General features: G+C 37.9%; 1 protein-coding gene across 4 annotated transcripts in view; it reads right to left on the bottom strand.

Annotated features, from left to right (window-relative positions):
• The window catches only part of Wnk3 (WNK lysine deficient protein kinase 3), a 210,452-nt gene that overhangs the window by 74,402 nt on the left and 113,400 nt on the right, over positions 1-22,650 (bottom strand). For all 4 annotated transcript variants that reach the window (XM_045140319.1, XM_045140318.1, XM_045140320.1 and 1 more), the window contains exons 9-10: positions 22,219-22,412; positions 22,006-22,128 (exon numbers count right to left, since the gene is read on the bottom strand). In XM_045140319.1, the coding sequence (XP_044996254.1) occupies positions 22,006-22,128; positions 22,219-22,412 (317 nt within the window). The remainder of the gene's footprint in view (positions 1-22,005; positions 22,129-22,218; positions 22,413-22,650) is intronic.

The following is a 22,650-nucleotide window of genomic DNA, read 5'->3' as shown; positions in this document are numbered from 1 at the left end:
GTATCTGTTAGTCAAAATCAATGACAAGTTCAAAAAAAGTAAGAAGAGAACATGAAATATATTTGGGATACCATGAAAAGACAAAATTTATAAATTATAGGCATAGAAAAGGAAGAACTTCAGAACAAATGTATAGGAAATATTTTCAATAATATTATAGAGAAAATGTCCAAAATCTAAGGAAAGAGATGCCCACAAAGGTACAAGGGGACTAAATAACACCAAAAAGATAAGACCAAAAAATTGCCCCACCATGTTACAGACAAAACACTGATTACACACAACAAAAAAGGCACTGAAAGATGCAAGACATTAACATTAAATCACATATAAAGCAGCCCCATCAGAATAATAGATAATTTTTCATTGCAAATTCTACAAGCTAGAAGGGTATGAAATATTATATTTCAAATATTGAAAGACCACAGCTGCCAACCCACACTACTATATCCAGCAAAATTATCTTGAAATAGAGAAAAATGTTCCATGATATAAGCAGGGATAAAGGAATTTATAACAACTAAGCTAGTTTTACAGAAGATATTAGAAGGAATCCTCAGGCAGGCTAGATGAAGGATAAACATATACAAGAATCTATAGGAAAAAATAATAATACCAGAATGGGTTTTAACTAAATGAAGACCACAAAAATACCAAACACCATAAAATCATCAACATGACAGGCTTAAATTTGCTTTTCAACAATAATTCTACATATTAATGGTATCAATTTCCCAGTCAATAGACATAGACCAGAGAATGGATCAGAAAAGAAGACTCATCCTTTTGCTGCCTTCAAGGGACTCATCTCACCATCAAAGACAGATACTACCTTAGGAATAAAGGATAAAAAATGGTATTCTAAAGCTGGGCGTGGTGGTGGACGCCTTTAATCCCAGCACTCGGGAGGCAGAGGTAGGAGGATCGCCTTGGGTTCGAGGCCACCCTGAGACTCCATAGTGAATTCCAGATCAGCCTGGCCTACAGTGAGACCCTACCTCAAAAAAAAAAAAAAAGGTATTCTAAGAAAATAGAACCAAGATAAAAGCAGGTGTCACTTCTCTAATATTTTACAAAAGAGACTTCCACAATTAATGAGAAGAAATATAGAAGACCACTTCATAACGATAAAATGAACAATCCAACAATTCATCAGTTCTAAACATATATGAACCAAACACAGGTGTACTTAATTTAACAAAAATACTACTAAACAGTACTAGAGAGTTTGCTTAGTGCTTAAGGTGCTTGCCTGCAAAGCCAAAGGACCCATGTTTGATTCCTCAGGACCCATGTAAGCCAGATGTACAAGGTGACACATGTGTCTAGGGCTCATTTGCAGTGGCTAAAGGCCATAGTGTACCCATTCTCTCTCTCTAATAAATAAAATAAAAATATTTTAAAATACAATAGACATAAAATCACATATTAACCCCAACACATTTATGGCAGATGATACCACTCTCTCCAGTAGACAATTCATCCACACAAAAAATAGTTAAATGATGTATTAAACAGGCTTGAATGATGTATATAGAACACTCAACTCAAAATTTATAGAATATACTTTCTTTTAAGCCATCCATGGGACTTACTCTAAAACAAATCACATATTAGGATACACAGCTCAACAAAAAAAAATTGAAATAACTCTTTTTATTGTATTTGATCCTACCAAAATCAGTCTAGAGATCAATGCAATCTATAATTGATAAAAATTCCCATCATCATTTTCACAGAAATATTTTTAAAATCTTAAAATTCATACAGAAGCACAAAATACCCTAGATAGCCAAACTAATCTTGAGCATCTTTTCAGCCTAGTAATAAAACAGCATGGTACTAACTTAAAAAAGATATGTAGATCAATAGAACAGAACAGATAATCCAGGTATAAGTCTGTGTAACCACAGCCACCTAATTTTTGACAATGGCAAAAAAAAAAAAAATACACATTGGAAGAAAGATAGCATCTTCTACAAATGTTGCTAAAAAAAAAAAGTTTATCTATATGTAGAAGAATGAATCTAGACCCTTATCTATTCCCTGTACAAATGCATTTCCAAACGGATCAAGAAATTCAATCTAGGGCCTGAAAGTCTTAAATAGGTAGTAAAAAAAAAAAAGAGTAGGGGATACAATCTAAGATATAGTCGTTTGGAAAAACTTTTTAAATAGGATCCTGGTTGTTTAGGAAAAGGCAAATAAATAAATGAAACCTCATGAAACCAAAAAGCTATTGTTCAGAATAGAAAACCATCAACTGAGCCAAAACAGCCTACAGAATAGGAGAAAATCTTCACCAGCTATATATCTGACAAGCTTAGTATTTACAATATACAAAAACAACTCAAAAAACTAAGCAATAAAAAAAAACATCACCCTTGTCAAAAAATATGTCAGTTAATTGCCAGAGAGTTCTGAAAGGAAGAAATACAAATTGTCAAAAACTTCTAAAAAGATGTTAAACATGGTTAGCCATCAGGGAAATACAAATTAAAACTACTTTGAGGGCTCGAGAGATTGCTCAGTGGTTAAAGGCACTTGCTTGCAAAGCCTAGGTTCAATTCCCCAACTCCCATATAAAACCAGATTCACAAAATTGAACATGAATCTGAGTTTGTTTAGAGTGGCAAGAGACCATGGAATGTCCATTCTCTGTTCTTCCCCCTTGCTCTGTATGCAAATAAATGGAATATTTAAAAGGTAAAGGAAACTATTTTAAGGCTAAGAAGATGGCACAGTGGTTAAAGGCACTTGCTTACAAAGCCTGATGGCCTAGATTCAATTCTCCAGTACAAATGTACAAATTGGTGTATGTATCTAGAGTTCATTTGCAGTGGCTAGAGGGCCTGACAGGCCAAACTCTCTCTCACTCTCTGTTTGCAAATAAATAAGAAAAACTATTTGAGCTAATAAATAAATATGACAAAGTCTCAAGATACAATAACAGCAGAAATAAAACAGTTGTAGCTGTATGTATAAGCAATCCCAAAAGAAAACCATGAAAATTACTCTATCTGGGCTTGCTTCTTTGGCAGCTGAGCCAGGAAGATCAAGAAATTGAAGTCAGCTTTGGAACCCTAACTAAATCCTGTCTGAAAATAAAATAAAAACCAGGCATGGTGGCATAGTTCTATAATTCTAGCTATGCCAGAAGCTGAGGCAGAAGGATAATAAGTCATAAGCAAGTTCAACACAAACTTGGACAACTTAGTGAGACCTTGTCTCAAAATTTAAAAAGAACACTAGGAATATAGTTCAGTGGTAAAGTGTTAGCCTATTATGCATATGACCATAAATTTAATCCCTAGTATCACAATAACTAAATAAAATTAGAAAGGGCTGAGATGTGGCCTAGTGATAAGAATGCTTGTCTAGTATGTATAAGAGTTTTACTCAGCTGTAAATAAAAATAAAATTATGAAAATTTCAGGAAAGTGAATCTGGAAAAATTATATTAACTTAGGTAACTCAGGCTCAGAAAGACAATTGCCATATGTTCTCTCTCAATTTTCTTTTTTTTTTTTTTTTTGAGGTAAAAGTTTCACTCTAGTCCAGGCTGAGCTGGAATTCACTATGTAGTGTCAGGGTGGTCTCGAATTCATGGTGATCCTCCTACCTCTGCCTCCTGAGTGCTGGGATTAAAGGCGTGTGTCATGATGCCTGGCTCAACTGTTTTTTTTTTTTTTTTTTTTTTTTTTTTTTAGAGTTAGGGTCTCACTGTAGCCCAGGCTGACCTGGAATTCACTATGTAATATCAGTGTGGCCTTGAACTCACGGCAATCCTCCTACTTCTGCCTCCCAAATTCTGGGATTAAAGGTTTGTGCCACCATGCTTGGCTTTCAATTTTTAATCTAATGAATAAGAATTCCATATTTGTAGCCAGAAAGACTTAACTAACATTGCTGAGAGAAAATACTACTCGAAGCATTAGACCAAGTTTATATGATCTCTGAATCCCTGTCACAATACCAGCTAGTCATTTTGCAAAATATAACAAGTTAATTCTAAAAGTCATATGGAAATATAACAGGCCCAAAGAAGAAAATTTGAAGATTTATATTTTATGGTAAATTGAGTTTAAATAAGAATGCCAACTCTATTTAATGGGAAAAAATTAGTCTTTTGAATAAATGGATATCCACATGAAAAGAATAAAACTGGCCCTGATATGCTCATTCTCTGTCTCCATGTGCCTCTTTCTCCCTCTGTCTCTCACTCTCAAATAAATAAAAATAAATAAAAAAAACCTAAATAATACTTTTAAAAAGAGTGAAAATTCAAAACTAGTAGAATAAAACATGGTAGAAAACTTTTAGTTATGTAACACTTTCTTAGATATGACATGAAAGGCAGAAGGCAATCAAAGAACACAAATTTAACTTTATCAAATATTTAAAATGTATACTTCAAAAAAGTAAAAAGAACCACAGAGTAGGAAAAGGTATCTAAAAATCATTTATCTGGTGGGCTGGAGAGATGGCTCACGGTTAAGGTGCTTGCCTACAGAGCCGAAGGTCCAGGTTCAATTCCCAAGTACCCACGTAGAGCCAGGTGCACAAAGTGGCACATACATCTAGAGTTCATTTGCAGTGGCTAGAGGTCCTGGTATGTCCATTCTCTCTCTCCTCTCTTGCAAACAATAAAAATAGTTTTAAAATCATGCATTTGATAAAGCTCTAATATTGAGAGTATATAAATAATTCTTATTTTGCAACAGTAAAAATACTAATAAAAATATAGACAAGGATTTCAATAGCTACTTCTCCAAAATAAGTTCAGAGAAGATACAGTAAGGGTCTAAAAATAAGTGAAAACATACTCAATACCAGTAGACTTCAAGGACACACAAATGAAAAAAGATACCACTTAATATCTGCAAAGATAGCTGTACTCAAAAATATAGATCACAGCTGGGTGTGGTGGCACACGCCTTTAATCCCAGCACTTAAGAGGAAGAGGTAGGAGGATTGCAGTGAGTTCAAGGCCACCCTGAGACTACCTAGTGAATTCCAGGTCAGCCTGAGCTACAGTGAGACCCTACCTCGAAAAAAAAAAAAAAATCACAAGTTTGGCAATGAAGTGGCAATGGTAATTTTTAAAATAAACTGTGCTGAAATAATGAAGATATTCATAAGGTAAAAAGGAACCTTGACCTTCTGCTTTATATATTCATAAAAATTAATTGAAGATAGACGACAGACATGAACATAAGAATAAAAACATAAAACACTTGATATTATCTTTGTAAATTAGGTGGAGACACATTTTTCTTTGGCTATTAAGATCAATAACCAATACAGGTAATTTCCATGAAATAGACTTCTTCACTATTAAACATATTTATTTATTTGAGAGAGAGAGAGAGAGAGAGAGAGGGAGAGAATGAGAATGAGAATGAGGGTGCACCGGGGCCTCTAGCCATTGCAAACCAACTCCAGAAGTATGTACCACCTTGTGCATCTGACTTTACATGGGTACTGGGTAACTGAACCCGAGTCCTTATGCTTTGTAGGCAAGCGACTTAACCACTGAAAAGTCTCGAAAGCCTCCTTTATTTATTTATTTGAGAGCAGCAGACACAGAGAGAAAGAGGCAGAGAGAGAGGGGGGGGAGGGAGAACACGTGTATCAGGGCCTCTAGCCACTTCAAATGAACTCCAGATGCATGTGCCACCTTGTGCATCTGGCTTATGTGGGTCTGGGGAAAAGAGCCTCGAATCAGGGTCCTTAGGCTTCACAGACATGCACTTAACAGCTAAGCTATCTCTCCAGCCCTGTCTCTTTATTTTTATGTTTTATATATTTATTTATTTTTGGGTTTTCGAGGTAGCATCTCACTGTAGCTCAGGCTGACTTAGAATTCACAACGTAGTCTCAGGGTGGCCTTGAACTCACAGTGATCCTCCTATCCTCTGCCTCCCAAGTGCTGGGATTAAAGGCATGCACCACCACACCCAGCTCCCCCTTCATTTTTGAAACATTTTATTATTTATTTACTTATGAGAGGGAGGCAATAGAGAGAATGACTACCTCAATCCTAAATATTTTGTTTCAGAAGAGATTACAAAAATGAAATGGCCATACTACAGATTGGAGAATATGTTTATAAAACATGTTATCTGACATGGAACTGGTATAATGTAGAAAATACAAAGGATTCCTACAAGCCAAAAACAAAAACAAAAACAAAAAAGACAAAGGAAAGGCAAAATAAAAAGAACAAGTAAACTGAATAGAATTTTATAAAAAAAGATATACAGAATGGCTTACAAATACCTGAAAAGGTACTTAATATATCCACTACATTGGGAAAACACAAGTTAAAACCACCCTGAAACTGAAATAACATCCATCAGAATAGCTAAAGTTAAAGACACCAAATTCTGGTGAGGGTGATGAACCTCATACACTGCTGATGTTAGTGTAAAATACTGTAGACAATTTGGGATATGTGACTTTCTTAAAATAAAAAAAGTAAAAAAAAAAAATCCACCACCTATTCTTTAACCATTAAGCCATTTCTCTAGCACACAAACCACTTATGCTATGACCCAGCCAATCTATTCCAATCTATCCATGACAAATGAAAATCTCTACAAAAATTTACACAAAAATGTGCAGGGATGAGGAGATGGCTCACTGGGTAAGGTTTAACCCCAGTGTTGAAGGGAACAGACACAGTAGGATCACTGGGCTTGCTGGTCATCCAATCTAACCAACAAACAGAACAAGCTCCAGTTTCAGTATGAACCTGTCTCGGGAAAAGGCAGAAGCGTGACAAAGGAGGATACATAATGTTTTTCTCTGGCCTCCACACACATGTGCATGGGTATGAACATCAGAACACATATGACACACACACACATGAATGAATGAAAGAATACCTACACTGGGCTGGAGAGATGGCTTAGCGGTTAAGCGCTTGCCTGTGAAGCCTAAGGACCCCGGTTTGAGGCTCGGTTCCCCAGGTCCCACGTTAGCCAGATGCACAAGGGGGCACACGCGTCTGGAGTTCGTTTGCAGAGGCTGGAAGCCCTGGCGCGCCCATTCTCTCTCTCCCTCTATCTGTCTTTCTCTCTGTGTCTGTCGCTCTCAAATAAATAAATTAAAAAAAATTTTTTAAAAAATTTAAAAAAAATTAAAAAAAGAATACCTACACAAGATGCTCATAATAGGAGAAAAAGATGATGACATCAAAAAATGGAGAGAGGGAGGGGATATGATAGAGAGCAGAATTACAGAGGGGAGGGAAATACCATGGTTGTTTGTTGTCTGTAAGTATAGAAGTTGTCAATTATATATGTGTGTGTGTGTATAGAAATATTCTACCCATTAAAAAAAGAATGTTCAGAGCAGTTTTATTCATACTAGCCAAAAACTAGAAAGCATTCAGGTATTCATGAACAGTAGAATGAATAAACACATTTGGTATATTCATAACTAGAATGACTGTAGTAAAACAGAATGAGTTACTGATGTCTACAAAATGACCAATCTCAAAAACATGTCCAGTGAAGGAAGACTTATTCAAGCATATATTGTATGCTTCCATTTATATGGATGTCTAAAATGGGCTAAACTCATTTATGGTTAAAAAATAATAGTGATTGACATTTTCAAGGAGTGGGGAAGACTGATTAAAGAGAGGAACTTTTTGGAGTAATGGCAATATTCTATATTAAGTAAGAAAGCTCAACTTACAGGATAAACCTGATGAGCCATCTATTTGTTGTAAACATTTTTTAATATATTTTATTTATTTATTTGAGAGAGAGAGAGAGAAAGGAGCAGAGAGAAAGAAAGAGGGAAAGAATGGACATGCCATGGCTTCCAGCCACTGCAAACAAACTCCAGATGCATGTGGCCCCATATGCATCTGGCTTATATGGGTCCTGGAGAGTTGAACTGGGATCCTTTGGCTTTGCAGGCAAATGCCTTAACCACTAAGACATCTCTCCAGCCCCTGTAAACAAACTTTTTTGGAATACAGCCATGCCTATTTGTTTACAAACTGTGTATGACTTTTTCATTCATACAACAGTAGAACTCAGCAATTGCAGCAGTGGTTACATAGTAAACCATCAAGGCCTTTACAGATAAACCTCACAAACATGTGTACCAGATCCAGAGAATAGCTTGGGTTGTACAGGTACAAGCATCTGTCAAAACTCACTGAATTGGGCTGGAGAGATAGCTTAATGGTTAAGGCACTTGCCTGCGAAGCCTAAGGATCCAGGTTTGACCCCCCAATATGCATGTAAGCCAGGTGCACAAGGTGGTGCATGTGTCTGGATTTTATTTATGGTGGCTAGAGGCTCTGGCATGCCCATTCTCTCCCTTTATCTCTCTCTCAACTAAATAATTTAAAAAATTAAAATAAAAAACCCAGTGAATTATGATCTTTGCATTGTATTTTACATAAATTTAAATAAAACAAATACTGAGTTCTAGTAAAAATATTTGTGCTATAGAACTATTTAGTATACTTTGTGAAACTATTTTTTAAATTTTTATTTATTGATTTGCAAGTGACAGAGAGAGAGAGAAAGAGGCAAATAGAGAAAGACACACTCACACACACAATGGGCATGCCAGGGCCTCCAGCCACTGCAAATGAACTCTAGATACATGCACTACCTTGTGCATCTGGCTTATGTGGGGAATCGAGCCTCAAACCAGGGTCCTTAGGCTCACAGGCAAGTGCTTAACCACTAAGCCATCTCTCCAGCTCCAAACTATTCTGAAAGACAATTCTGCCCTATGTAAACAACAAACCTACTATCTATGGACCTCAAAGCATCTTATTAAACTAAAGTTAATAAATTTAGTCTTTCAAATATATCTCAAGCAGAAGAACAAATAAATGAGTGAACCAGATTCTGTATTCTTTCCTTTAACTAATACAATCAGTTCCATGAGTTAAATAAATCTCACTGAATTTATTATACTAATTTTTTCCAATTTTGTCAATGGGGCTGTACAGTGCAATGGGTAGGTTCACAGCCTCTGGAACCAGGTAGTCTGTGTTTAAATGCCAGCTGTCCTCTAAGGCACTTGCAAAGTTAACCTCTCTGAACCTCACCTTCAACACTTGTAAAACAGGAATAAAGATAAGATTCCTAGGACTGGTATAAGGGCAGTACTTGTGAGGCCATTAGAACACTATATGGGGAACACTATATGGGAACACTATATATAGGGAGGTAGCTCAGTGGTAGAGCATTTACCTACTATGTGTGAGTCCTTGGGTTCGATCTCCAGCACTGAAACGTGCTAGGCATATAAAAAAAATCACTTGATAGTATTAATTACTCTCTCACAAAGCAAACACTTTATTATAAATATCAAACAGTAAGGAAACCACAGACTCCTCACATTCTAGGAGTAAAAAAAAATCTTAAAAAGCCACATTGACCTCTTTGTTAAATTTTAAACATTCCAAACTCATTCCTCCTTTGGGGCCTCTGCACCATTATTTCCTTTGCTTGGAATATTCCCATTGCTGACTCTCACCCAAGTTCCAGTATTGCTTAAATTTCATCTTGCCAGTGAGAACTAACCTGATATCCCCCTTCTTTAAAGCTATAACCCACTTTATAACTTCTGCTCCACATTTTTCCCAGAGCAACTTGTGCCATATCATATAACTTAATTTTATAATGCCTTTTGACTGCCTTCTCCATAGACAAAACTCAACAATAAAAGACACACATCTTGGGCTGGGGAAATGGCTTAGTGCTTAAGGTATTTGCCTGCGAAGCCTAAGGACCCTGATTTAATTCCCCATGACCCATGAAAGCCAGATGCACAAGGGGGGGGCACATGTGTCTAGAGTTCATTTGCAGTGGCTGGAGGCCCTAGTGTGTCCATTCTCTCTCTTTCTCTCTCTCTCTCTCTCTCTCTCTCTCTCTCTCTCTGCCTCTTCCTCTCTATGAAATAAATAAATAAAATATTTTTAAAAATACTTACATCTTGTTCATTTACAGATCTCAAATAGATGCTTGATTTGTTTGTTGAAATCTGATTTAATCCCTTCATTTTACAGAAGAAGAAACTTAGAAAAGACTTGGTTAAGGTCACTCAGTGATAAGGACATGAGTGAGGAGCAGGGTATACTATACCTTGTCTTTCAACTGTCTTCTTTTAAATATTTTTTATTCACTTATTTGCAAGCAGAGAAGAAGGAGAAGGAGGAGAATAGGTATGCCAGGGCCTCTTGGTGCTGCAAGCATGCATCTGGCTCTATGTGGGTACTGGGGAAATGAACCTGTGCTGTCTGTCTTTGCAAGCATGCACTTTTAGTCGCTGAGCCATTTCTCCAGTCCCTTAAAATTTAAATTAATTAATGAGAGAGAGAGAGGTTGTGCCTGGAACTCTAGCCACTGGAAATGAATTCCAAATGCATGTGCCACCTTGTGCACCTGGCCTACTTGGGTACTGGGGAGTTGAACCTGGTTTTTAGGCTTTACAGTCAAATGCCTTAGCCACTAAGCAATCTTTCCAGCCCAATTATATCTTCTTTTATTTTAAGTATATTTGTTCATTTATTTATTGGAAAGAGAGAGAGAGAAAAAATAGGCATGCCAGGATCTCCAGCCACTGCAAACGAACTCCAGATGTGCATCTGACTTAGGTGGGTCCTGGGGAATTGAACCAAGGTGCTTTGGCTTTGCAGGCAAGTACTTTCACTGCGAAACCATCTCTCTAGCCCCCCAACTATATCTTCTTGATAGTAGAACATCAAAAGTGAACACAACTGACCACATTTTCCCTAGGTAGATTTACCTTTGGGGTTTCTTGGCCTTTCAAATGTGTCTATGTCAGCAACAGAAATGCACTGACAGGAGTAGAAGCCTGCACTGGAATGCTAAGTGTCAGATGCTGAATGGAAGAAAACAGATAATTTGGAAAGTTTAGCCCAGAAGGTTTTGTGTGTGTGTATGTGTTTTTAGGTTTAAAGAGACTTTATTAGATTAAGAGAAGGAAAGAAGAGAAAGTAGGAAGAGAACATGCCATGTGGAAGGCAGGAGGGGGTAAAGAGTCTACGTGGGATTGGGGTCCCCCCCATTGCAGCCCAGCAAGACTGAGATGAGGGGGCTTACTAGAGCAGGGACATGGAAGTTCAGGAAAAGTGAACAGCCAAAACGGAGGCCAGGCCCACCTGTAAGGATCTATTTATAATCTGACTATGGTAGGCTCTACCCTCAGGCTCAGGTGAGTCTGAGAGAGCTGACTGGTGGACTCAGGGGCTGGCTCAGGAGGAGACCAGCAACGAAACCAAGTTTAACCAACCAGAATGCCAGGATCAGATTTACACCTCAATTTTAGGAAAAGGGGACTCTTTCCCAGAGAGGAACTCAGGTTGTTTATGGGAAAGAAGATCTATGAAACTCCATTAGGCAAGAGATCAGTTTTGATTGAGGGTCTGCTGTTGTAATGGTGGTTCTAATGACTCAGAAATGAAGGTTACACAAAAAATCTGCTAACTGTGGCTGACCAGCAGACTGCTACTGGATGCATGCTGCCTGGTGCTCTGCTAGGTTTATTCATAGAGAAAAAAATTGATTATTTTCTAATAGCTTCTCTAAAGGTTATATTACAATACTGCTGTTCTACTGCTGTTGGTTGCAGCTGCTCTTAAAAGGGACATACAGTTTGGGCCATGTCTAGGATGGTCTTTGCCAGTTAATGGCTAAACTTGGATAGATACCTGAGAACTAGGTGGAGCAGCAGCATGTTGGCTATACAAAAACTGCTACTGACTTAAATAAACTTCTTGAGTAAGCAGGAGATGCATTTCCTGTGCTAGTCTAAGATTAGTGAATCATCTGGTGATTCTAAATGAGAAACCAGGCTCAGTGTCAGGTATGATTCAGAAAGCTGTCCAGAGGAATGAGTTGTCAGATCTGAGTCTTTGACGAGACACAATGAATGAAGCATATCTGCCCAGGGTGTTGAAGTTGTCCTCTCGCTTCCTTCTCAAGTACAACACTAGTTGACTGGGCCTCAATTTTTAGTTGGTGGTGTTCAAAACTCACATTTGTTTGGGACTAAATGATGGACACTAAAGAAAGGGTCAAGTGAGGCTGAAGAGATGGCTTAGCATTAAAGGTGCTTTCTTTCAAAGGCTAATGGTCCGGGTTTGATTTCCCAGTACCCACATAAAACCAGATGCACAAAGTGGCACATGTATCTGGAGTTTGTTTGCAGAGGCAAAAGGCCCTAGTATACCCATGCTTTCTCTGTCTTATAAATAAATATTTTTTTAGACAAGCACCTTAACTACTGAGCCATCTCTCCAGCCCCAATAAGTATTTTTAAAGGCTCAGTAGAATATGTTTATGTATCCAAGATTGGTATTAAATACCTATTTTCCTCCCACATTAAAGTACTACCTTGGGGTTGTGTTAAGTAGGCTTGCTGCTCAGAAATCTGTGCTATATAAGGTGGTACAGAGTATAACTTCTGATTTGTATGGTTTGCAGTGTGTACTTGCTTACCATCAGGAATGTTTAATGTATATAAATGCTGGGTTATGAAGGTTACATGTTCATTTGTCTGAATATATATAGGCAGTTTGTTTTTAGTAAGAGGCATGTTTAGGAGGCAGTGCCTAATAAGCAGGCTGACACATACGTTGTATGGGGTAAATTGACTGGATCACATATGCTAGCTGGTCTGGAAACAGGGACAAAATCAGACATTGCAGTAGTTAAGCAGGTTACTCGAGCTGGTGCAGATGAACCGTACTACAGATGAGCTTGGATAAAAAGTCTGCATGGAGTAGGTTGGCTGTGATCCCAGTGCTTATACAGTGTAAAATCGATGCTCTGGTGTTGGCAGTGAATAACTAGGTTGTGCTGCTGTACTATGTTAATTGGCTGTGCTGAGAAAGAAGTTTGTTCCTGACTATGTATTACACAGAGAAGCTGCTCAGGAGCCTTCAATGGGAAAGGCAATACTTTTGCAGGTGGCCCTTGAAAAGTGTGTTGAGCAACATTAAGATGACGACACTTAATCACACTTTCAGCACCACCCCTTGATTGCTGCTGACTTGCAAGAGCTTCAGACTCTTGCAGTATACAATCTTGGTGAACATTTTCTTGTGGTGCTGCCGTAATGCTAGGTTGTGAAAATAATGGCTGCTGCTGAATACAGGCCTGGAAACAAGGATCCTTCAAATGCATGATCTGGCTTCATGGCATTGAAGAATCTGGAATTATAGACTTCTGATATACCAATAGGTGCTGCTGTGTGTATCTTTTGTGAGGGTGATGGGCCCCTGATGTACCCAAATGGTTTTTCTAGGGAGCTGAGCTTTGTCAGTAGCATTCTAGGCACTGCTCACATATTAGGTAGAAGAATGATTCCACAAAACATCCATATGATTAAGAGGGAAGAAACTACAAGTTTAATTGGCATCTGGTGCTTTGATTAATGTCTGATTTCCATTCCTGGGGCTAGGCTCAAGTTGAAACCCAACTGTTCAATGCTTGCAATTCATCTGTGAAGCAGACAAGATCTGAGGAGAAACTGCAGAAATGATAGGTTTTGGAACTCCAGTAACTGACAAGCCTAAAGTCATAGGTTGGGCAGAAGTCTTGCCATCTGCTCCAAAGACCAGCTACAGTTCCAATGTTGGTGCAAGAAAATTTAAAATATAAGCATATGCACCACCAGGTGTGGTGGTGCACAACTTTAATCCCAGTACTCGAGAGGCAAAGGTAGGAGGATTGCTGTGAGTTCCAGGCCAGCCTGGGACTACAGAGTGAGCCCCAGGTCAGCCTGGGCTACAATGAGACCCTACCTTGAAAAAAACATGCATATGTCATGTCAATTTTAAAGGGTGTGTTCTAAACATATACATAAAATAATGCTATATTCTAAAAAAAATTATTTAGTGTGTTATGTATAGCATTTGCTCTATGAAACTTCTAATACTATTAGGTAGGAGAAATGGCACAGTAGTTAAAGGCACTTGCTTGCCAAGCCTGATGGCCCAGATTCATTTCCGAAGTTAAAGCCAGATGCATAAACTGGCACATGCATCTGGAGGTTGTTTACAGTGGCAGGAGGCTCTGGCACACCTATTCTCTCTTTTTCTCCCAAATAAATAAATATACATATATTTTAAACATTCTAATACCATGATGCAAATAAATGATAACTGAGTAAAGAAGCAGCTGAGATCAATCCCAGCAATGTGTTGCTCATGGCTTATTTATTGCATTTACCACATAACCCATTCAAACTCTGGAAGAGATACAGAGTAACTAAATCTCACACCTTCATATGTTAATCAGTGAATTTCCCAGAGAAAATTCAAAGGTTTCCAATATCATAACTAAAATAAACATAAGTGTTCCCTCAAAAAGATAGGAGAAAACTGAATGACATAAACATAGGTTGGTTGCAATAATTCCTAGAATTTGAGTTAACATACTCATAAAATTCTATATGTATACATAGAAAAAGAAGACAAATTTAGAGGCTACAGCTGCAAATATAAATATTTGTTGTTTCTAGGTGAAGGAATAAAAAGGTAATAAATGATTAATACTTTTTATTTATAATTGTATAAGCATCTTTTGTTTGTTTAAGACAGAGTCTCATTATATAGCCAGGCTGGCCTAGAACTTGGTATGTAGCTCAAATTTTACCTGAAATTGTGATCCTTCTGCCTAAGTTTTCTGTGTGCTGGGATTATAGGTATTAATATAGGTATTAATTTAAAATATGTAAATAGCACTTTAAAATATTTTGAAAATTACAAATAAACTTTAAATATACATACATATATATGGGGTATTTGAACCCAAGTTGAAGCTAATTATATATATTTTTATTTTGCATGATAGGTTTAGAAAGAGATGAATCATACCACAACCTATCTCTGCTCTCCGTGTCTCTCCCCTGGGATTACAGGTGGGCTGTCATACACACCCAGCATTTAGGTGGATGTTGGGGCTAGGGTTCTGTACTCTGGTCCTCATGATTGTGCAGCAAGTGCTTTATCCACTGAGCCATCTCTCTTGCCCCATACCCTAGCATATTTCAAATATATCTGACATGTTTGCTTTCTCTTAAATGACGGTAAGCTTATTGAAAGTAATGATTATGCCTTATTTTAATTTGTATCTTCATAAGGTAGCAGTCATGAAAAGTCTACTAATGAATCAGAACTGAATATATACCAATCCCTTAAAAGAAACTTAGACCTGAGCATGGTGACATGTGACTTTAATACCAGCACTTGGGAGGCAGAGGTAGGAGGATTACTGTAAGTTCAAAGCCAGCCTGGGTTACAGAGTAACTTCCAGGTCAGCCTGAGTTACTGTGAAAAAGGAAAACAACAACAACAAAAGAAACTTATGCATCATTTTCTAACTAGAATGTCTAAAAGCTTAGAGCATCTTATTTTCGGAGAAGGAAGGCACATGCAAGGAATATGTGTGTGGGGGGGGGTGCGCAGCAAATGTGGGGTGACAAACAAAAGCTCTACTACATGTCCAGAATCCATGGCCTAGGCAACCAGAATAAAGCTTGTATATACAAACTCATCAGATACTATTTACTCATTATGAAAAATGAGTAACACTAACTTTTGAGTTTGAAAGTTAAAAAGACTTTTTCTTATATCTCCTAAGAATAAAATGAACCAAAACAAACCAAGAATTTAAATAATATCTAAAAAATGTACATCTATGAATACTATTTTTAAATTTTTTTATTAACAACTTTCATGACTGTAAACAATATCCCATGGGAATGCCCTCCTGCCCCCACTTTCTCCTTTGAAACTCCACTCTCCATCATCTCCCTCCCCTCTCAATCAGTCTCTCTTTTATTTATTTATTTTTATTTTTTATTAACATTTTCCAAGATTATAAAAAAAATCCATGGTAATTCCCTCTCTCCCCGACACTTTCCCCTTTGAAATTCCATTCTCCATCATATTACCTCCCCATCTCATTCATTGTACTTACATATATACAATATCAACCTATTAAGTACCCTCCTCCCTTCCTTTCTCTTCCTCTCTTTTATTTTGATGTCATGATCTTTTCCTCCTTTTATGATGGTCTTGTGTAGGTAGTGTCAGGCACTGTGAGGTCATAGATATACAGATCATTTTGTGTCTTGGGGAAGCACTTTGTAGGGGGTCCTACCCTTCCTTTGGCTCTTACATTCTTTCCGACACGTTTTCTGCAACGGACCCTGAGCTTTGGAAGGTGTGATAGAGATACTGCAGTGCTGAGCACTCCTTTATCACTTCTTCCCAGCACCATGATGCTTTCTGAGTCATCCCAAGGTCACTGCCATCTGAAAAGAGAACGTTCTCTGCCAAAAGTGAGAGTAGCATTAATATATGTGTGTGAACATTAAGAGAAGTGCTTACTGGACAATTTGATGAGCATAGTATATACATTTAGCCAGAAAGCAGCAGACGTTACACCCCTAGGGCTCATGACTACTCCTGTATTAGGTTTGCAGTATCAGGGATGTATTTCTTCCCATGGAGTGGGTCTCCAGTGCAATTAGAGGGCAATTGGATTCCACCATGACAGATGTGCCATTATTGCACCTGTTGGCTCATTTGGCCTGGCTGGCCAAGGCTTGCAGTGTCCATTGTTGAGTATCTTCACTGGTGATTTCTCTCTCTCCCATTAAACTGAATGCAGAATGGCTTCTTCCAGCTTTCTGTCAGCTGATTTACATGGAGGAGGTTATCAGCTCAGTTCCAGCAGGATTTCTCATTGGCCTTGCAGCCCAAGTATGTGGAGTCTTCAGCAATAGAGTCTTGCCATCTATTCCTGCTGGGATACCAAGGGCCTTGGAAATGGTCTGTAATGTTTTGGGGGCATCAGGGACCTCCCTGCCCAAGAACTCACTGGAAGGCTCCCCATCCCTGGCATTGAAAATTTTCTAGTAACAATCTATGTCTCCTGAGTGCTCCATTGTCCAAAAAAGTAGGTTTCCATATGATTTATTTATATCCTCTTAGACTTCAGTTAGCCCTCCCTGTACTTTTTCTTTACTCAATCTCTACCCTGACCTCACTTGGGTCTTTTCACCCCCATTAATCTATTCTTCTACTTACGTATATACAATATCATATTAAGTACCACCCTCTCTTTCCGTCTCTTCCCTTTATATCTCTTTTCTATGTTACTGACCTTTGCTACTGAATTTTCTTCCTACTCACACAGAAGTCCAATCATCTGTAGCTAGGACCCACATATGAGAGAGAACATGCGATGTTTGGCTTTCTGGGCCTGGGTTACCTCACTTAGTGTAATCCTTTCCAGACCCATCCATTTTCCTTCAAATTTCATAACTTCATTTTTCTTTACTACTGAGTAGAACTCCATTGTATAAATGTGCCATATCTTCATTATCCACTCATCAGTTGAGGGACATCTAGTCTGGTTCCATTTTCTAGCTATTGTGAATTGAGCAGCAATAAACATGGTTGAGCATGTACTTCTAAGGAAATAAGATGAGTCCTTAGGATATATGCCTAGGAGTGCTATAGCTGGGTCATATGGTAGATCTATTTTTAGCTGTCTTAGGAACCTCCACACTGATTTCCACAATGGCTGGACCAGATTGTATTCCCACTAACAGTGTAGACAGGTTCCTCTTTTTCTGCATCCTCACCAGCATTTATGGTCATTTGTTTTCATGAAGGTAGTCAATCTGACAGGAGTGAGATGAAATCTCAATGGAGTTTTAATTTGCATTTTGCTGATGACTAGGGATGTAGAACATTTTATTTAGATGCTTGTATGCCATCCGTATGTCTTCTTTTGAGATCTATTTAGTTCAATAGCCCATTTTATAATTGGCTTGTTTGAGTTCTTATTATTTAATTTTTGAGTTCTTTATATATCCTAGATATTAATCCTCTATCAGATGTATAGCTGGCAAAGGTTTTTTCCCCATTCTGTAGGTTGCCTCTTTGCTTTGTTCACAGTGTCCTTTGCCATACAAAATCTTTGGAATTTCATGAGGTCCCAGCGGTTAATCTGTGGTTTTATTGCCTGAGCAATTGGGGTTATATTCAGAAAGTCTTTGCCGAGACCAATATGTTGAAAGGTTTCCCCTACTTTTTCCTCTAGCAGTTTCAGAGTTTCAGGTCTGATGTTAAGGTCTTTAATCCATTTGGACTTAATTCTTGTACATGGCGAGAGAGAAGAACCTATTTTCATCCTTTTACAGATAGATATATATCCAGTTTTCCCAGCACCATTTGCTTAAGAGGCTGACTTTTTTTCCAATGAGTATTTTTGGCATTTTTGTTGTATATCAGGTGGCTATAACTATCCAGATTTACATCTGGGTCCTCTATTCTGTTCCATTGATCTACATGTTTGCTTTTGTGCCATTACCATGCTGTTGTTGTTACTATGACTCTGTAGTATAGGTTAAAATCAGGTATGGTGATACCACCAGCCTTATTTTTGTTGTTCAGTATTGTTTTTGATATTCGAGATTTTTTTTGTGTGTGTTTCCAAATGAACTTTTGGGTTGTTTTTTCTATTTCCATGAAGAATGCCATTGGAATTTTGGTGGGCATTGCATTAAATGTACAGATTGCTTTTGGTAAGATTGCCATTTTCACAATATTGATTCTAATGATCCAAGAAGAAGGGATGTCTTTCTATTTCCTAGTGTCTTCTGCAATTTCTCACTTGAGTGTTTTAAAGGTTTCATTGTAGAAATCCTTCATTTCCTTTATTAAGTTTATTCCAAGGTACTTTTTTTTGATGCAGTTGTGAATGGGAGTGATTCTCTGATTTCATCCTCTGTGTGTTTATTGTTAGCATATAGGAAGGCTATTGATTTCTGTGTGTTTATTTGGCATCCTGCTACTACACGGCTATAGGTGTTTATCAGCTCTAACAGTTTGCTAGCAGTCTTTAGGTTCCTTTATGTATGGAATCATGTCATCTGCAAATAATGATAACTTGATCTCTTCCCTTCCAATTTGTATCCCTTTTATGTGTGCCTCTTGCTTTATTGCTATGGCTAAGACTTCCACTACTATATTAAAAAAAAGTGGGGCAGTGGACACCCTTGTCTTGTTCCTGATTTTGGTGGAAAAGCTTCCAGTTTTCCCCCATTTAGTAATATGTTGGCTGCAGGCTTGTCATAAATAGCCTTTATTATATTGAGATATGTTCCTTCTATTCCCAGTCTCTGTAGGACTTTTGTCATGAAGGGATGTTGGATTTTGTCAAATACTTTCTCTGCATATAATGAGATGATCATGTAATTTTTGTCCTTCAGTCCATTTATATAATATATTACATTTATTGATTTGCATATGTTGAACCATCCCTGCATCTCTGGGATAAAACCTACTTGGTCAGGGTAAATGATCTTTCTGATATAGTCTTGTATTCCGTTTGTAAATAAAATAAAATTGGCTGACAGTTTTTATCTTTCAGAACGTGGGCCTGCCTTTGTATGTAACTTGATTTTTCTCTCTAACTGCTTTCAACATATTTTCTTTGGTTTATATGTTTGGTAGTTTAATTTTAACATGGCAAGGAGAGATTCTTTCTAGGTTTGTCTGGTTGGAGTCCTAAAGGATTCCTGTATATTCATTGGTACCTATTTCCCTATTGGGGGAATTTTCTTCTATGATTTTGTTGAAAATGTCTACTATGCCTTTGGAATGAAATTCTTCTTATACTATACCCTGAATTCTTATGTTTGATCTTTTCATAGTGTCCTGAATATCTTGAAATTCCCATTCATACTTTCCTATTAGTTTGTCTTTCTCTTCTTTGGACTATATTAGATCTGGCCCCCTGGTTTTCTAGTTCAGATCTCCTGTCCTGTCCTTCATCCTTTCTACTGGTGAGATTTTCTACAGTTTTTTTTTTTTTTTTAATTTCATTGACTGTGTTCTTCGTTGCTAGTAATTCTGATTGGTTTTTCTTTATTATTTCTAATTCCTTATTTATGTCTTATATTGACCTCTCTATTTCATTAAATTGGTTTCCTGTGTCTTCTTTGATTCCTTTGATTTCCTCTTTGACTTCTTTGAACACATTTATAATCATTCTTTGGGAATCTTTCTCAGGCATTTCCTCTAGCTCATTCTCACTGCAGGTCATTTCTGATGCATGAATACTTTTTGGTGGATTTATATTGTCTTGATTTTTGGTGTTTCTTGTATTATAATGTACATATTTTTGCATCTTGGATTAATTTAATGCTTGGATTTTCTAGTTAGCTGCAGTGTTATTATATGTATCAATCAATCTGATATTATACATCTTCAGGGTAGGAGCTGAAGGTGCTAGGTGTGGCTCTTAAGCCTCTTAGAGTATCTACAAAAGTGACCCTTGATGTTGAGTTTGCATGCTATGAGAGTATTCAAGTAGGCTGAGTGGAAAAAAATAGAAGGAAATTCTAAAATTTAACTAAACAATGTATACATTCAATGAAAAATAGCACAGAGTATTTATGCAAAGACAACCAGATCCACTAACAAAGTCACAATCCCTTAGGGTGTGTGTTGCCCCACACCCTTAATCCTGTCAACTGGGAGGTTAAGATTTATGGTCTGGTGAGGGCTCCAAGTCAGCCTGTGACCAAGTGAGACCCTTCCCTAATGAACAAAAGAAGAGGAAACAAAGCCACTATAAATCAGGAAGCAACAAATAACAAGCCCAAAATATAGCTTATTTAAGAATGGCAAATCCAACCATTCATCAGATTTAACATATAATTCATCCTGATATGGAAGGTGCAATTAGCACTTCCAATTCAAGCCTATATACTAGGCTTATTTGGCAGGTACTGATCTGGTGTAATCCCAGTTACCTTTTGGGGTGATTTTTGTCTCAGTTATGCTATGCTCCTGCTTGGGTCCCTCTTTGGTGCACTGCGGGTTCAAGTACGCTGGCTGGGTTGCTGGATCGCTGCTCTGGTCATTGGTGCTGGGTGCTGTTTTCTCCCTTCCTTAGGTCTCTGGTGCTTGCTGGCATTTGCGCTAGTGGTGGTGGAGGGGAGGCTGTGCCTGGTGGCTCTAATTCTCCCACTGGTCCATGTGATCCTCTACCTTTAGATCTGCTCCTCCGTTGGTCGCTGTGGTCTTCCCTTCATGTTTCTTGAGTTTGCAAGGAGCTCTGGTGTGAGTGGAAAAGCCCCTCACCTGGCTCTTCCTGCAGCTCAAGCCAAACCTTGCAGCTGTGGCCCCGCGGACCTGCTGCCACCACTGCTGGAGCCGCTTCTGCCTGCCTATGTGGGCTCTGGATGCTCTGGATCTCTCCTACTTCTCTGCTCCCGTTGGTAATTTCTTAATCACCTCACTTTTTAGTAAAAGAGTGTATTTTGCTTTTTTTTTTTTCCTTTTCTTCCCTAGGCTGCTTTGGCATGGTTCCTATGCTGCCATCTTAACTGGAAGTCTGTAAATACTATTTTTTAATTCTTTTATTTATTTATTTGAGAGAGAGATAAAGAGGCATATGGAGAGAGAGAATGGGCACACTAGGGCCTTCTGCCACTGTGCAAATGAACCCCAGACACATGCACCACCTTGTTTGTCTGGCTTGCATGGGTACTGGGCAATTGAACCTCAGTCCTTAGGCTTCACAGACAAGTGCTAAGCCATCTCTCTAGCCTAAATACTATTTTTAATTAATTGTAACACATAAACACATATATCTCAACAATTCATCCAATCTAGAAAAGACTAATACTAATTAAAAAAAACACTATTTTACCAAGAAAAAGAGAGTCTGAAATAAACCTCTTGTTCATACACTGAGTTCTGTGTTTCTTCTCCAATAATGAAGGTAAAATGTTAGGTATATTTTCAAGAGGAATGTATTAGGTACAAGAAAACATAAAAACCTTTTAGCTTTCAGTGACCTTTATCTAAACTATGATGAATTTATGAAAGAGAACAGCTTGTTAGAAAAATCTAGGCCATATTAAATTTGTTTAAATGAATTCAGAGCCACTAAAATTGTGTCTTACCTCTTTCTGTGAGACCTTCTGTCCATTTAATGGTGAAACTTGGGACTGTGAAACAACTGGATGACCAATGGCAGAAGACTGAACCACAGGTAAAATTTGGGGCTGAGTCAGCTTTGACTGCATCTGCAATTGTTAAATAAGGAAAATGAAAGATATACTCCAATTTACAGTACATATACCATTGTATATTAAATATAGAACAGTTTACATCACCTCTGAAACTTGTTGGCACTGTCCTACAAGTTGGTGAGAGGAATAAATTTGCCCTGGAACATTTATGTCTGCCTGTGTGATGTTAGAAACCATCTGAGAGCTAGTCATCTGGTTTGAGGAATAGGCTACGCTGGGATGAACTGAAGTATCTGAATGTGTAGCTGATCCAGCTCCTGCCTCAGACAAAGTGTCACCTATAATAAAACACAGAAGAGTTAGAAGGAAAAGCTGAAAGTACAATGCCCAAATAGCATAAGTGTTTCATTAATGTTTCTGCTACTATGACACCCAGAGACATCGTCAGATAAAATACATACACTTAAGAATTAATAATAAAAATACCCATACAATCCAAGTACTTAGGGGGTGAAGACAAAAAGGCCATGAGGTGGAGGCCAGCCTGGACTACAAAGCCAGCATGTTCAAGGTCAG

Source organism: Jaculus jaculus, chromosome X, assembly GCF_020740685.1.
Source record: "Jaculus jaculus isolate mJacJac1 chromosome X, mJacJac1.mat.Y.cur, whole genome shotgun sequence".
Taxonomy (NCBI): Eukaryota; Metazoa; Chordata; class Mammalia; order Rodentia; family Dipodidae; genus Jaculus; species Jaculus jaculus.
The sequence above is the reverse complement of the archived record's forward strand: the minus strand, read 5'-3'. Positions and strand labels throughout refer to the sequence as shown.